This window comes from Rosa chinensis, unplaced genomic scaffold, assembly GCF_002994745.2.
Source record: "Rosa chinensis cultivar Old Blush unplaced genomic scaffold, RchiOBHm-V2 RchiOBHmChr0c11, whole genome shotgun sequence".
In the NCBI taxonomy this organism is placed as follows: Eukaryota; Viridiplantae; Streptophyta; class Magnoliopsida; order Rosales; family Rosaceae; genus Rosa; species Rosa chinensis.
The window spans coordinates 208085-221531 of NW_020126825.1; the positions used below are offsets into that span (position 1 = coordinate 208085).

Below are 13447 nucleotides of genomic sequence, written 5' to 3' on the forward strand. Positions count from 1 at the left end.
ATGGGGGACACTGCTTGCCCCAATTCTTGTGCTGATGACCTCAAGAAACATGTAATGGAGGTTTTTGAGGAGGCCACCAAAGACTCTGAGGACTTTGTTTTGCCACTAAAATTTTCCATGATTCGCAACTATGATGACCTTAACGAATATGCTATTCAAATATTCAATTCTATGGCAAACGACGACCTCCTCGACGAAGCCAAAGAGCTCTTTAAGCCTCTCTCTGACCAGGGCGTACTGCCAGACGTGGCTGCCCTCACCATTGTCATCGGGGAATACGCCTTTGCTGGCGAGATCAAGGCTGCTCTCAAGGTCTACCAGCGCATGTTAGCCACCGGTGTCTCCCCCACCTCCCACACTTACACTCTACTCATCATGGCCCTTGTAACAGACTCTTCTGATGTCAATTATGTTGGCCTTGCCAAGAAGTATTTTATGGAAATGTTGGGTAAGGGATTGAAGCCCCATGATGTGTCCTATATCTCTGTCTTTGATGCCATTGCCTGCCGGGAGTCGGTGGAGAATGCCAGGGAGTTCCTTGAGCAGATAAAAGCAAAGGGGTTCAGCCTTAAGTCCAATGTTTTCTACTTTGACGAAGCCCACCTCACAGAGGCAATGAAGATAACGAAGTTGCTCCATGATCTCCCCAACAACACGACTGACAAGGATATACAAAAGCTCTTCCGCAAGTGGTGCACCAGTGGACATGGCTTCCAGAAAGAGTCAATGAAGATGTACAAAACTCTGGTGAAGGATGGTAATGCAGACGAGGCCATGGAGGTTCTTATGTTGTTCATTAAGGGCATAAAACCAGCTATCCTAATCCATACCTGCATTATTGAGACCTACGTCAATGCTGGCAAGATCAAGGGTGCTCTTGAGGCTTACAAGGACATGGTAGCTGCTGGGGTTGCCCCAAACTCCTACACTTACACAGTTTTAATCAAGGGACTCATTGCTGACCCCAACTTCTTTGGAGATGACAAGAAGTTTTTGCTTGAGATGATGGATAAAGGGAAGTGGCCCAATGCTTCTACCTACACTGTGGTGATGGAGGGCTTTGCAAAGCAGGAGGACAAGGCAGCTGAGGAGGAGGGAAAAGAGTTGGTGGAGGTGATGATGGGTAAGGGGTTTGTGCTAAACGCAAAGGCTATGATGGAGGTTTTAAAGGGAAGACCAACAGCTGTGATAAGAAGGGTCATGAACATTGTCCTTTCTAAGTTGAAGGGCTGATGCATTGCTTCATTGATGTATTCCAGCAATTTTGGATTGGGATGTTTCAAAAATGGGATAGCTAATGAGCTTAAGTGATCATGTAGGATTGAGTTTCAATAGGGGATTTTGTGCTGTTCTATATCATTATGGCATGTTGACCTTGAAGTCTTTGGTGCTAATTCCTGCAGTTTAATCTGGTTCTGCATACATATTTTTCCTTTTTAGCCACACTATACTATCTGCTTTGGACTGGGTGGGGATCACAAAACGTATATCAATTTGCACAGGTTGCTTTTCTTGCTATGCAAAACCATGACTGATTAAGGGAACCAAAAGAAATGTGAAACTGGAACTCAGTGGTTGAAGTAAAGACGTTTAGTTAATTCAGAAAAGTGGGCTTTGAAGTGAACTGTTCTATTAATGGTGTCTCCACTTCACTTTGACATGAGAAAGAAAATTTTTCTGTTTCTGGCTTTCTGCCTCCTTTGTATGCACTCTATATGAGGTAACATTCATTCATTCATTCTGTTTTTCTCTCATTTGACCCTTTGGGAATATCTGTAAGTCTTACACATATCTCCTATTGACTGATAATCTCTTAGTATTAGATGTTCAATGAATAGTAGTTTCAGTAATGATTATAAAATTAGATTACAGGAAAATACACATTTCCTTAATCCTCTTATGAACTCAAAATTATATCCGTCGGCTTTACTTCATATTAATATCCTAGTTTAAATCACTATGAACTTTCTAGGATTTTGATGGCTTCTGGATTTGGGAATGTGCTGATAAAGTGAAGTTTACTATCAACTACATATGGTTGTCTGGTTTTAATGTTATCCATCTATTGTTTGTTAAGTGTACAAGTGTTCAAACTCTTGGAAGAAGAGTTTTGTTTTTGATGTACTTCAGTGTGATGTTAGTTTTTGATCTTTGTTGTATATACGTAGCTGATTACTGCCCAAGTCACTAATTTTGAATTTGTTTACAGTTAACTGTTTTGGGAAACAGCCACTAATGACATTAGATTCAATACCATCAAGGTTAGATAAAGGTTAGGCTAGTTTTGCTTAATGCCATTAATAGGCAGAAGTTATTGAACTTTGTCATAGCGTTCTCTTTCCTCTACCAATACAAATCAATTAGGGTTGAATCTTTTTTTCTGTGTGTCTAATAAATGTGATGTGTGGCCCACTGCTATTATCTGTAGTCGAGATAGTCACTAAGAGAGTAAGAGGTATATGCATTGGGCTTTATTCAGTCACTAAGAGCTATATGTATTAGGCTTCATACGTCGAGACATCGAGCTGTCAAATTTTTGGCATATTTAACAGCTTTCTTTGTAAGTGTCAATATTAATGGAGCTTTCAAACTGCCAATACTTGACCAAGACCCCGGACTTCAGTGGGGTCCCCAAATCTTGAGAGACTTCCTAATTCCATTAGAATAAAATCATGTGTTTAGGGATATTGGATAGGATTGGCTCTGTAGCAAAATTTTATCTGTAGTGATTGGAGGTCTCAAATACCTGGTTTTATTGACTCTGACAGGTTATAGAGTCTAGAGATACTTCGCCATTGCATCAGCAGCATATTATCTGTGTAAGGAAATTGGATAGAATTGCTTATTCTTTATGTTCTAGGTTTTTACTCCCAGTTGCAGCTCTTCAGATCTGGTCTGTGCCCTCAAAATGTTTCCAATTTTCTTTCGTCAAACTAATTAACCAGCTTTCTACCAATCTACTATGTGGACTTATGTATTTATTTCCTGTTGGCTTTGTTTGAATGTAGATGGCAGTAGTGTCTTGGCCCTGAGTTGTCGGGTATTGGTTTAATTAGCACTAAAGGGGGTGTGATCAGTGATCATAGCTTCTATTATTCCTTGTCAGGTTTTGGTGTGGGCTTTGGGATGTGTGCCATGGCCTCAGACTGGTCTCTGATCTTGGTTACAGAGCTGTGAGGTGGAATCTTCGTTTCTGGTCCTCCAACTCACTCGGAAGACTTGCATCCTCTCTAAAGTCTCATATACAGTTGCAAGGAGTTGTTGGGAAGGAGTTGAACTGCCCCCAGAAATTTGAGCCTATCTTAAATCTTTGTTGCCAACTCTCTTGCGTTCCCTTTTATTTGACCCTTTTGGGACACACTGTTGCATTGCACCAGCAAGAAAACATGTGTTGCCTTTTTGATAGTTAGGTATGCCAAAGATGTCACTGGCACACATGTACCTTAGTTATGGCTATACTAAGCTTCCACTAGAAATTAGAAATCTAACAAAGGACTGATTTGTCCAACTAAACCTGAGTACTTACAAAATGGAGTCCCTTCAATCCCTTGTAGAAGAATTTTGATCGTAATTTTTCAGTGCAGATTTGTTTAACTTCATGGCTTTACTGCACCTGCATTTAATTGGAAGCAAACCTTGCATCCAGTGGTGTTAAATATAATCTTGTAAAGGTCAGGAAGTTATATAAATCTGCACTGAAAATTTATGACCAAGATTCTGTTGTGACATTACCATCTTATGTGAATCGGCACTGGGTTAGCTTTCTTCTGGATAATCATAACTGTTTTCTATTCATTTAAATTTTTGTAATCGTATGTGCTTTAGACATGGTTGTGTCAAGGCCTGTGCTACTTTTTTACTCGATCTCATACCACTGTCATTGTGCTACTTTTCTCCATACTGCTACTGTTTAATGCTACTTTATGTAATACCACTTTTATTCTTTTGCCACTGTAATAACAAGACTTTGATGCATATGAAAGTTATTTTCCTCTCTTTTCCCAATAAGTCGACTGCACTCTCTATTCTTTCTTAAAGCTTTATAAGCTTTTTTTTATTATGGCATGTTTTATCCTGTAATTTACTAAGAAATTTAATCACACTTTAATTTTGCAGATGGGAACATCAGAAACAGCCTCCGGTACTGCACTTGTTAGTCCAAATTTTTTTATAGCTAAATGTAAAATGGCATTCAACTTTGACATCACATATATAAGATCATTACCTAAAGTAGTTACAAGCATATAGTTCTAGTTGCATATGATGGCAAATGAGTTTTTTGTTTTTCTTATTTCCATTCAACTTCTAATTAAGTGCTGGAAATGGAAAGTAGCTTTAAGTAGTTGGCCTTTGCCCATTATATGGAGTTAAATCCCAATATATTCTTGGTGGCCAGGGGGGAGGAAGCGTTCTGACAAGATCCCCCGAGCACGGATTAGTCTCTGGGCCTAGGAAGCCTTTGAGGACACCGTGTGATTGACAAATCAAAAAAAAAAAAAATGGCTTTAGACCAAAATTGAAAGCAGACTTTGTAACCAAAAAAGTAAGTTGAATAAAGATTTAACGGATACATGGGATAGGTGCGGGAAAAAACCAGTAAATATCTTGGTATCTTTTCACATTTCAAAATTTGAACTCCCATATCCCGTCCTTAGTGTACTGCTCTCTCTTCCACAGCAAAATACAGAGTTCAGTCCTACAGAGCTACCGTCGCAGATCATGATAGAAAGGTGGGGGAGCTTTCTTCCATTATCTTCATCATCTTCTTTTTGGAAACCCTAGCACTGGTTATTGATTTAGTTCTTACACTAGTTCCTAGTTAAGTTAATTTATCAAAAGGAAAAGAAAACCCAACTTTATTTCACTGATATTTCCTTTCCTTATTTTCAACACTCTGCTCTTAGTAGAGTTCTGATTTTTACACTACGGTGGTGGTACATTGTTTAAAACTGAAACCCCTAACTTCATTTCACTAATTTTGGTGATTGGGTGTCATTCCTTATAATTCTACAACACCGGATCCTCAGTGAAGCTTTGGTTTTTGTTGTTTCTCTTGCCTTTAATATTAATTGTTGCTACAACTAAACTACAGCTAACAATCGAATCAATGGGGAACACTACTTCCTCCAATTCAAGTTAATTTGTTTCCAATAGAAGACCTAACTATGTTTAACTGATTTTTCCTTTTCTTTTATACGGTTCTAGTATAGTTCTGATTTTTACACTCCGGCTGTGGTAGAAGTTAGGGTCTTCGACAATCATGATTCAATTAAGTAACAACCTTGATGCAGAGCTGGAATTGGCATTACTTACTGATCTAGGAATTCATGCTTGTGGTTACTTAATTGACATGGAAAACCAATTTTCTTGTTAACACTGAAGAGAAGTTAGGTGAACATGATTTAGGAAGTAAGCCAGGCCCTTAGGACTGAGTTTCCTTTTTGTATGCTTATAAATACACTAGGTCCTTGCTCTGATACATTATGAGATTGCCTACATAATCTACAGTGATTGATCAGAGAAGAAGGCTTAGAGGCTTAATGCAATACCAAAGAAGAACTAAGAGGACATCACTAGGTTAGTACTTTATATTGAATGTTGTTTGCTTAATGCAATACCAAAGAACCAAGAGGACGTCACTAGGGTAGTACTTTATAATGAATGCTGTTTGTTGAGTGATGCTTTCTGTTCTTGATTATAAGCATGATTATACAGGTATATATACATGTTTGAATATAGAAAACCCTATCTCCAGTCCATTGATTTAAGCTCCTGTGTTTGTTGTTTCAAATTTAGTTTCTTCTACAACTAAACTACAGGGAATAATCAATTAATGGCAGACACTAGTTCTCACAATTCTTATGCTGATGACCTCAAGAAACATGTGATGAAGGTCGTCCAGGATGAGGACAAGGACTTGAAAGAACAATTTGACATGATTCGGGACTATGATTCCATTAACAAATATGGGATTAAGATATTCAAATCTTTAGCCGATTCCCAACTTGATGATGCTTAACATCTCCTTAAGGCTCTCTCTGAGGTAGCCAAACTCCCTCACATGGCCGTCTACACCACTGTCAATGGGGACTACTTCGCTGCCCACAAGACCAAGGCTGCTCTTAAGGCATTTCAGCACATGATAGCCACTGGAGTCGCCCCCACCTCCTGCACCTACACTATAATCTTCACAGCTCTTGCGTTACACCTCTCTGATGTCCATTTTGTTGGGTATGCCAAGAAGTACTTTTATGGAAATCTTGGTTGCTCTATCTCACAGAAGCAATGGACTCGATGTAGATGTATGATGATTTCGAGAAAAGCATAACTGAATAATTTGCAAAAAGTCTTCTGCAAGTGGAGCATCCACCCCAACTTCCTCTCCAAAGAGTCAAGGAAGATGTACACGTTTTTGCTGGAGGATGGCAATGTAGAGCTAGCCAAGGAGCATACTTCCCATGGTCCTATGATGGAAGGTTTAAAGGGCAACACAGCTATAAAAAGAAGGGTCCTGAACATTGTATTTCCAAGTTGAAGGGCTGATGCTTTGCTTCGTCGAGGTTATGCCAGCAGCTTTAGGAATATATATATATATATATATATATATATATATATATATATATATATGGGGTAGCCGTGAGATAGGAAATTATGTAGGATTAGTTTTTCAATTGTTGGATTTGGTGCTGTACTAATCTTTTGTGAAATTGACATTGGAGAAGTGTGAATGCTAAAATTGAGGTAGAAAATCATGTAGGATTGAGTTTCGATGTTGAATTGGTACTGTTCTATCTGTTTGTTAATTTTGACATTGAAGTAGTCTGTGGTGCTAATTTCTTCAGTTTCTGTTTCTTTATTCTGGTGTTCTGCATTCATTTTCTTAAAACTTTTTAGCCACATGATATTATCAGCTTTTGAAGGGTTGGGCATGAAGAGATGCTTCTCCTTTGGTATCTCCAAAAGGACAAACAACCTGTAATTTTTGTCATGCTAGATTTACATTCCGAAATTGAAAAAAAAAAATTGAGGGAACAAAAGCAAACTTGAAACTCCGGAGTATTTTTTTTTTTTTGGGGCCAAAAATGAAACTCCGGAGTCTAGTACAAGGAATTCCTGAGGTTTTGAAGTGTCTGCAGTTTGTATTTTTAATTATTTGTGAATTTCAGCTGCCAAAAAAAATTTATTTGTGCATTCAGCATCATCATTAGTGAATGTAATTCAAAATTCTACTAAATTTATACTTACTGGAGAAACAACTTCAGTATATAAGGAACTCTTCTTGAACAGCAAAAGTGCCATCAAATTGATACCAATTCACATAACAATAAAATAATATTTTTTACTTAAGTAACAGTGGTAATAACAATTTGAAAAGATTTAACATCTACAACAATCCTAGACTTGCACATGCACAGAGCAAACTAGTGACAGGAACAAATTAGCAGCTATCATGATTCGATCTAATATGCTTAATCAATTGAGCATATGGTTCCTTCATTACCAACCAAATAATATATAGACCATCACTGGCTCCAAGGTCAGCTAGTAGCTGAGACAAAGATGACCACTGGTATACTGTCAAGTACTGATCTTCAAAGTAGAATTTTAAGTTGTTAAACCCATCAGACTGGAAGTAGGCACAATCCATATGAATGACATAATTATCACCTGCAAGGTTAAATTTTTGATCTACATCATCCTGGGAGGGGGAGCTGCTGTTCCATACCAATAGAGCCTTGCACCTCACTAATACCATCCCCTTTCAAGTTGATGCGATTCTGATCCAGTGTATATGTATCATATCTCCAGTTGGATTGGGCGGCAGCGCTGGCAATGACGATGATACAGAGGCAAGTGTATCCCCTCCACTACGTAATAACTAAGAAAAAGAAGCTGCTTAACACCATCAGCAGCTATATTGACAGCATTCACCATCAGTTCTATGCTCCAACACAATCAATATATCAATGATATAGATCTTCTGAAAATCACTAATAAAATAGTAGAGAAGTTTATAGCACCAGCACCCCTGATAATCCACGAGAGAATCTTCATTGAAACTAGTTAAAATGGGAAGGACCGCTAAGGTATAAAACCAGCTTGGAGAGAAAATTGTTTCTACCCTTCATTATATCATCACTAGCATAAGCAGCAGCTGCACTGGCTTCATCATTAGGAACAAATGGACTCAGAATCACAAGAAATTACCTTAACAGGATCTGCATTCTCCATTAGACCATTAGCATCACTGGAGGACTGGATATTGGGAGAGCAGTGGCCACTATTAAGGCGATCAGTAGGAATAGAAAAAGTAGAAATATAAATCACTATAGTGCTCAAAGTATTTCAAGTAGCTAAACTACCTATGGCAGCTCTAGGATGATTACTAGAACCAGCATCAACAGCAGGGAGAGAAGTGAAATCCAACACTGATTTCAGAGGTTTGGTTCCTATTTGACAAACTTTCAGAATTTTTCTTTAAGGTACCTCTGACCCCTAATAGCTACTTTGTGCTTGCTGGGGTTCATTATCCTTTTTTTTCCTTGCACTAACTGAAAGTTGTCTAATCCTCTCATGTTTACTGCTTCTGAGGTTATTAAGAATAACTTTAGCCTAGTAAAATATGGAAATGGTGCATATGTAAAGCTTCCTACATTGATCAGGTTGTTGTAAATGGTGCATGAACATTTGATATGCTTTTCTGATCTCATTTTGACAAGCTGACATACAAGCTAGCTTGGTTTTCCGGTGACATTCATTTATTTTCTTTGTTTTTAATCCTTGTTCAGACTAGTTCTATTACTTGCGTTTTTTGTTCTTGGGTTGGTGAATGGTGATAGTTAAGTGTGGTGCTCAATTGCTAATTATACTTCCAGAAAAAGAAAAAAAAAATAAAGAACAAAATAAGAGCTAGCTCGAATTGATTGGGTTTAAGAGTAGGTTAATTCTGTTACAATGTTAGGGTTAGGGAGTTGGTGACAATGTAAACAATCACAGATATTCTGCTAGTGTATAAACGATGAATCAAAAACCAAAACATATGCGCAAGTACCGAAATTAAAAGAACGGAAATGTTATTAAAAGCCAATGTCTAAATTACAACAAAAGTTTTACACTTGCATAATCTACTAGAAAGAAAAAAAAAATGAGAAAGATCAAGTACAGCAGCTTTTGATCTGGAGCAGCTAGAGCCTAGAGTCCCTCTACAAGAAAATTCTGAAAACTGGTGTTTCACAAAGGCTTGTCCTGCGTACTGGAATAGTGATAAAGACTCGGTGAAACCAAAAGGGACTGTGGTCTGACTTCAGTCTAAGGAACTGTTGAACAACACATCAGGAAACTCCTGCCACCATCAAATATATTGCATGCATGATTTGTCAAACCTCGCTTTCTTACGGCTCCCATTAACCATACGTCTTCTTAAACCAGGCAGTCTTGAGACGATGCAATAAACCCTAGGTGAATTAAGTAGTTCGAATCCATCCAGCAAGCAAGTCCAAATGCAACACCTCCATATTTTACAGACGCATAATTGTTGACGTTTCCTACCAGCATTGAAGGAAGACTATGAAGAGAAAGAATATCATCCAAATGTACCCAAAGACCATTCCTGACCATAAACAGAAATATCCAATCCAAACCCTGATCATTAAAAACTACACCAGTGATAGCCTGATAAAAGGAGCAAGTGCTAGCAGTAGTTTGACTCCACGAGAATCCCAAAGGATCCAAATACGTTCAGAGAATCCCAAAAGCATAAAATATTCTATATATTGCCACCAATTCTCTGCTCAAATAGACCTAACATATTAATTAAATAGAACTTCTGAAAATCACTAATAATACTAGAGGAAGTTTTAGCACCAGCATTCCAACATTCAGACTGGGAACGTCCAAGAGAAGACATGATTTCTACTTGAGTACGAAAACTCCTTCATAGCATCATCATTAGCATAAGCAGCTACACTGGCCTGATTATGAGGCACAAATGACTCTCACAATCACAATAAATCACCTTAACATATCTTCATCCTTATTTTTACCATCAGATTGGGAGGACAGTGGCCACTAGTAAGGGAATAAGATGAAGGAAAAATATCAATCACCATACTGCTACTTTTAGGCGAATAGCCTATCTACCTATGGCACTTGTAGGGCTGCAGAGGTTGCAATAGTTTTTTTTGAGGCCTTCCCACCTTCTTGTTACCACCAGTGGTCTTGAGCATTAGACACAGGAGAAACAGTAGCTGAAGTAACGAAGTTGCCGTTAGATCCAACTGGATCAGGAAGAGAACTCTTATGGTTCCTTTTAAGCAGAACATTCCATGATCCGACTACCTCAGAATCCTTACAAGATTGAAGCACATGAAATCTGCATCCAATAGCAATATTCGCTGCAGATGAAAGAGGCTTCTTTTTTTTTTTTTCGCATAAAGGAGATGGTAGGTTGAATTGAAGTAGGATGAACTCTGTAGCTTCCCAGGCATGGGAACAGTATAAGCAACATTCTTCTTAATGCCTTTCCTTTTAATCAGAACATTCCATGATCCCAAAGACCCAAACCAACCATATTAGCATCCTTCAGAATCTTCTCAACAGTAGTATAAGGTAAAGAGCTAGAGCTAGTAGGCGTAGGAACATCAACAACATTATCCATAGGAGTCACAGGCATCTCGGAATCATCATTCTCAACACACCATCTCTAACATGCCCAATTGACCAACATTTATAGCAAACTGGTGGAAGATTCTCATACTGAAGTTGGGTGTAATAATCCTCAACACAAAATTCAGATTGCAGAGGTAATTTTCAGATCACTTTCAACACAGAAACTTGCATATTTACCTGGAACCTGTGAAGCCATATGACTGTCCAACCTCGCATGTAGGTCACACTTCAGAGAATGAGCCCCTACGGAACGTATCCACATTGGCTTTGCACTAGCTGTCAATATCTTCAGTTCTTCACAATACTAAACAAAGATTTTTTTTTTTTTTCCCTAACAGTGCTAATAGAGAAGGAAAAGTTAGGGTGAAATGACAGCAATGTATAACTTTCTAATGCTCTAAAACCTGTTTGTGTGAAAGGTTGAAATCGAAAGCTGGTGTGATGAAAATGAGAACAACTAATGATGTAGTAAATACTAATCAGAACATATATCTATTCTTACTCAATCTCTTATGGTTGTCTCAAGAATGTACCCCAGCTTTGAAAACCATGATCTCTTCTTTGCTGGAAGTCTCTGCTGAAAGACGAGAGGGTACAGAGCTCGAGAAAAAGGAAACAAAAAGAGGAAGATTTTGTCATCAATTTGGTATAAGAAACCACACATGAATGTTTAATTTAGGGCTGTCACTCGGTTGGTTCGAATCGGTTTTAGGTATTACCAACTTCAAAACCAAAGCTTTCGGTTTCAAAATTGAGTTACCAATTACCAACCAAAATTTTCGGTTTTTAATCATATCAACCAAATTCGGTTTTTCGATTTTCGGTATTACCAACTTTAGGACAACTAATTCTTTGAAATAAAAATTAGAATGAACAAAACTAAGTTTTTCAATTTTATAGTCGTAAACTTTGTATCCATCTACTAATTATAGCTTTCTTTTGTATAAATGACATCAAGTTTTAGCCATTTTCTATAAAACTAGGTTTATTTAACAATCTGTGACTTGGTTACTTAAAATACATGTACTATTAATGTATTACATGTAGTAAAGTTCATACTATTATGAAAAATGTTATGTTTATTTCTTAATATACACATATGTGTATTGAAAACTATAGTATATAAAGCTAATATAAAATAATCGGTAGATTCGGTATTTACCAAAAGCAAACCAATTTTTTCGGTAATTTTCGATTTCGGTTTTATCAGTCTCGGTTACCAAACTTAAAACATCGGTGGGTATTCGGTCGGTTTGGTAATTACCAAACCAAGTGACAGCCCTAGTTTAATTTGGTTAGACTAAAGGGACTACAATAACCCAATTCAATCAATGAGTATCTAAAATTTAATTTGCCTAAAAATGTGCACTAACTAGAGATTAGTTTCACAGCAAGAAACCCAATCAGAGAATAAAATACCTCAGAATGTGCTCACTAACTAACCACAGTTGTCCTGGCGGCAGATAGATGAAGGTTGATGAGGGAAAATCGAAGGGGGATTTCTTTTGGAATGACATGAGTGGGACGTGGCTGCTAATCATGTTTTTCATTTCTTGAGAACGAGAGGGCATGGCCAGTGGAGAACCCAAGACATCTCCAGTAATAGTTCTCCGCCTCTTTAGTCTTGGAATCTGACCATCTTGCTCCCCAGATCTCTTCCTTTTCATCATCATATGAGAAACAAGATTAAATCTTTTCTTTTTGGGTATACAAAAAGCCAACAAGTCAGTCCTCCTCTTAGAAAAAGAAAGAGAAATAGAAAAATTGGACCTTTTCTTCTTGGGAATGAAGAAGGCCTTCTCCAGATGAGTGGCCAGCAAGCCTTTCTTCTTCATAATCTTGAACTCCGTCAACATCTGAATCGCAACATCGCAAGATTTCAAAGAAGAAGAGGAAGCCCTTGTGTTGGAATCAAAGCCAGCAAGATCTGCAACCTCCGAGAGGAGATTTAACCCTGAAACATCAAAACCAGAATCGCCCATTGTTTCGGTCACAAATTCCAACGCAGATCAATCCCTAAATTCCTTGTGGGTTGGGAATTAGGGTTTTCTGGGTTGGGGGAAATTGAAGCACAGAGAGAGAAAGAGAGAGAGTGAAGTGGGAACCGCGTAAGGCAATTGACACGTTTTCTCAGCCAACTATCCCAGAAGTCAAACGGTCAACAATGTCATGATGAGTAAGGTAGTAAGGTTTTTTTAATTCCAAAAACTCGTTGATGATGATGATTTTAACACAAATGAAGTACCCAAGTGATCACTCTTTGAAATTGATCATCTTGCTATCCAGATTTATAATAAATTAAAGCCTCTTCCTTTCATGTTATTTTCCTTGTTCTGATGAGAAGCAAGCATAGACCTTTTCTTCTTAGGTATAATGAAGCCCAACAAGTTAGTCCTTTGATAGGAGCATGAAATGCGACAATTTATATTGTTTATTTTCACATATTTTGTTATGCTAATTTTCTTATTATATAATTTTAACTTTGCTTTATTATTTTAGATGTCTTATGGAGCAAAGAACAAAATAAAGGAGATAAGCATGTGAGAAGCATATGCAATGTAACAAGAAGAGAAAACGTATATCCTAGGCATGTGCAAGGCACATGTGGTGCTGAAGATGGAAAACTAAAACCATGATTCAATATGAAAACTTGATTGAAGAGGGAGAACTCAAGAAGCAATTCCTGAGACAACTAGGGAATGATTTCGTGAATAATGGAGGAACCTAGAAGTTTGCTTCAATAATCCTACAAGTCCTATTGGCTTATGTTTCAGGCTTT

The 13447-nt window shown here is 37.8% G+C and overlaps 1 protein-coding gene across 1 annotated transcript; it reads left to right on the forward strand.

Annotated features, from left to right (window-relative positions):
* On the forward strand, positions 1–1233 carry LOC112181227 (pentatricopeptide repeat-containing protein At2g32630). Its single transcript, XM_024319664.1, has one exon. It carries the CDS (start codon positions 1–3, stop codon positions 1231–1233), a length of 1233 nt encoding a protein of 410 aa, XP_024175432.1.
* Positions 1234–13447: the final 12214 nt, after the last annotated feature.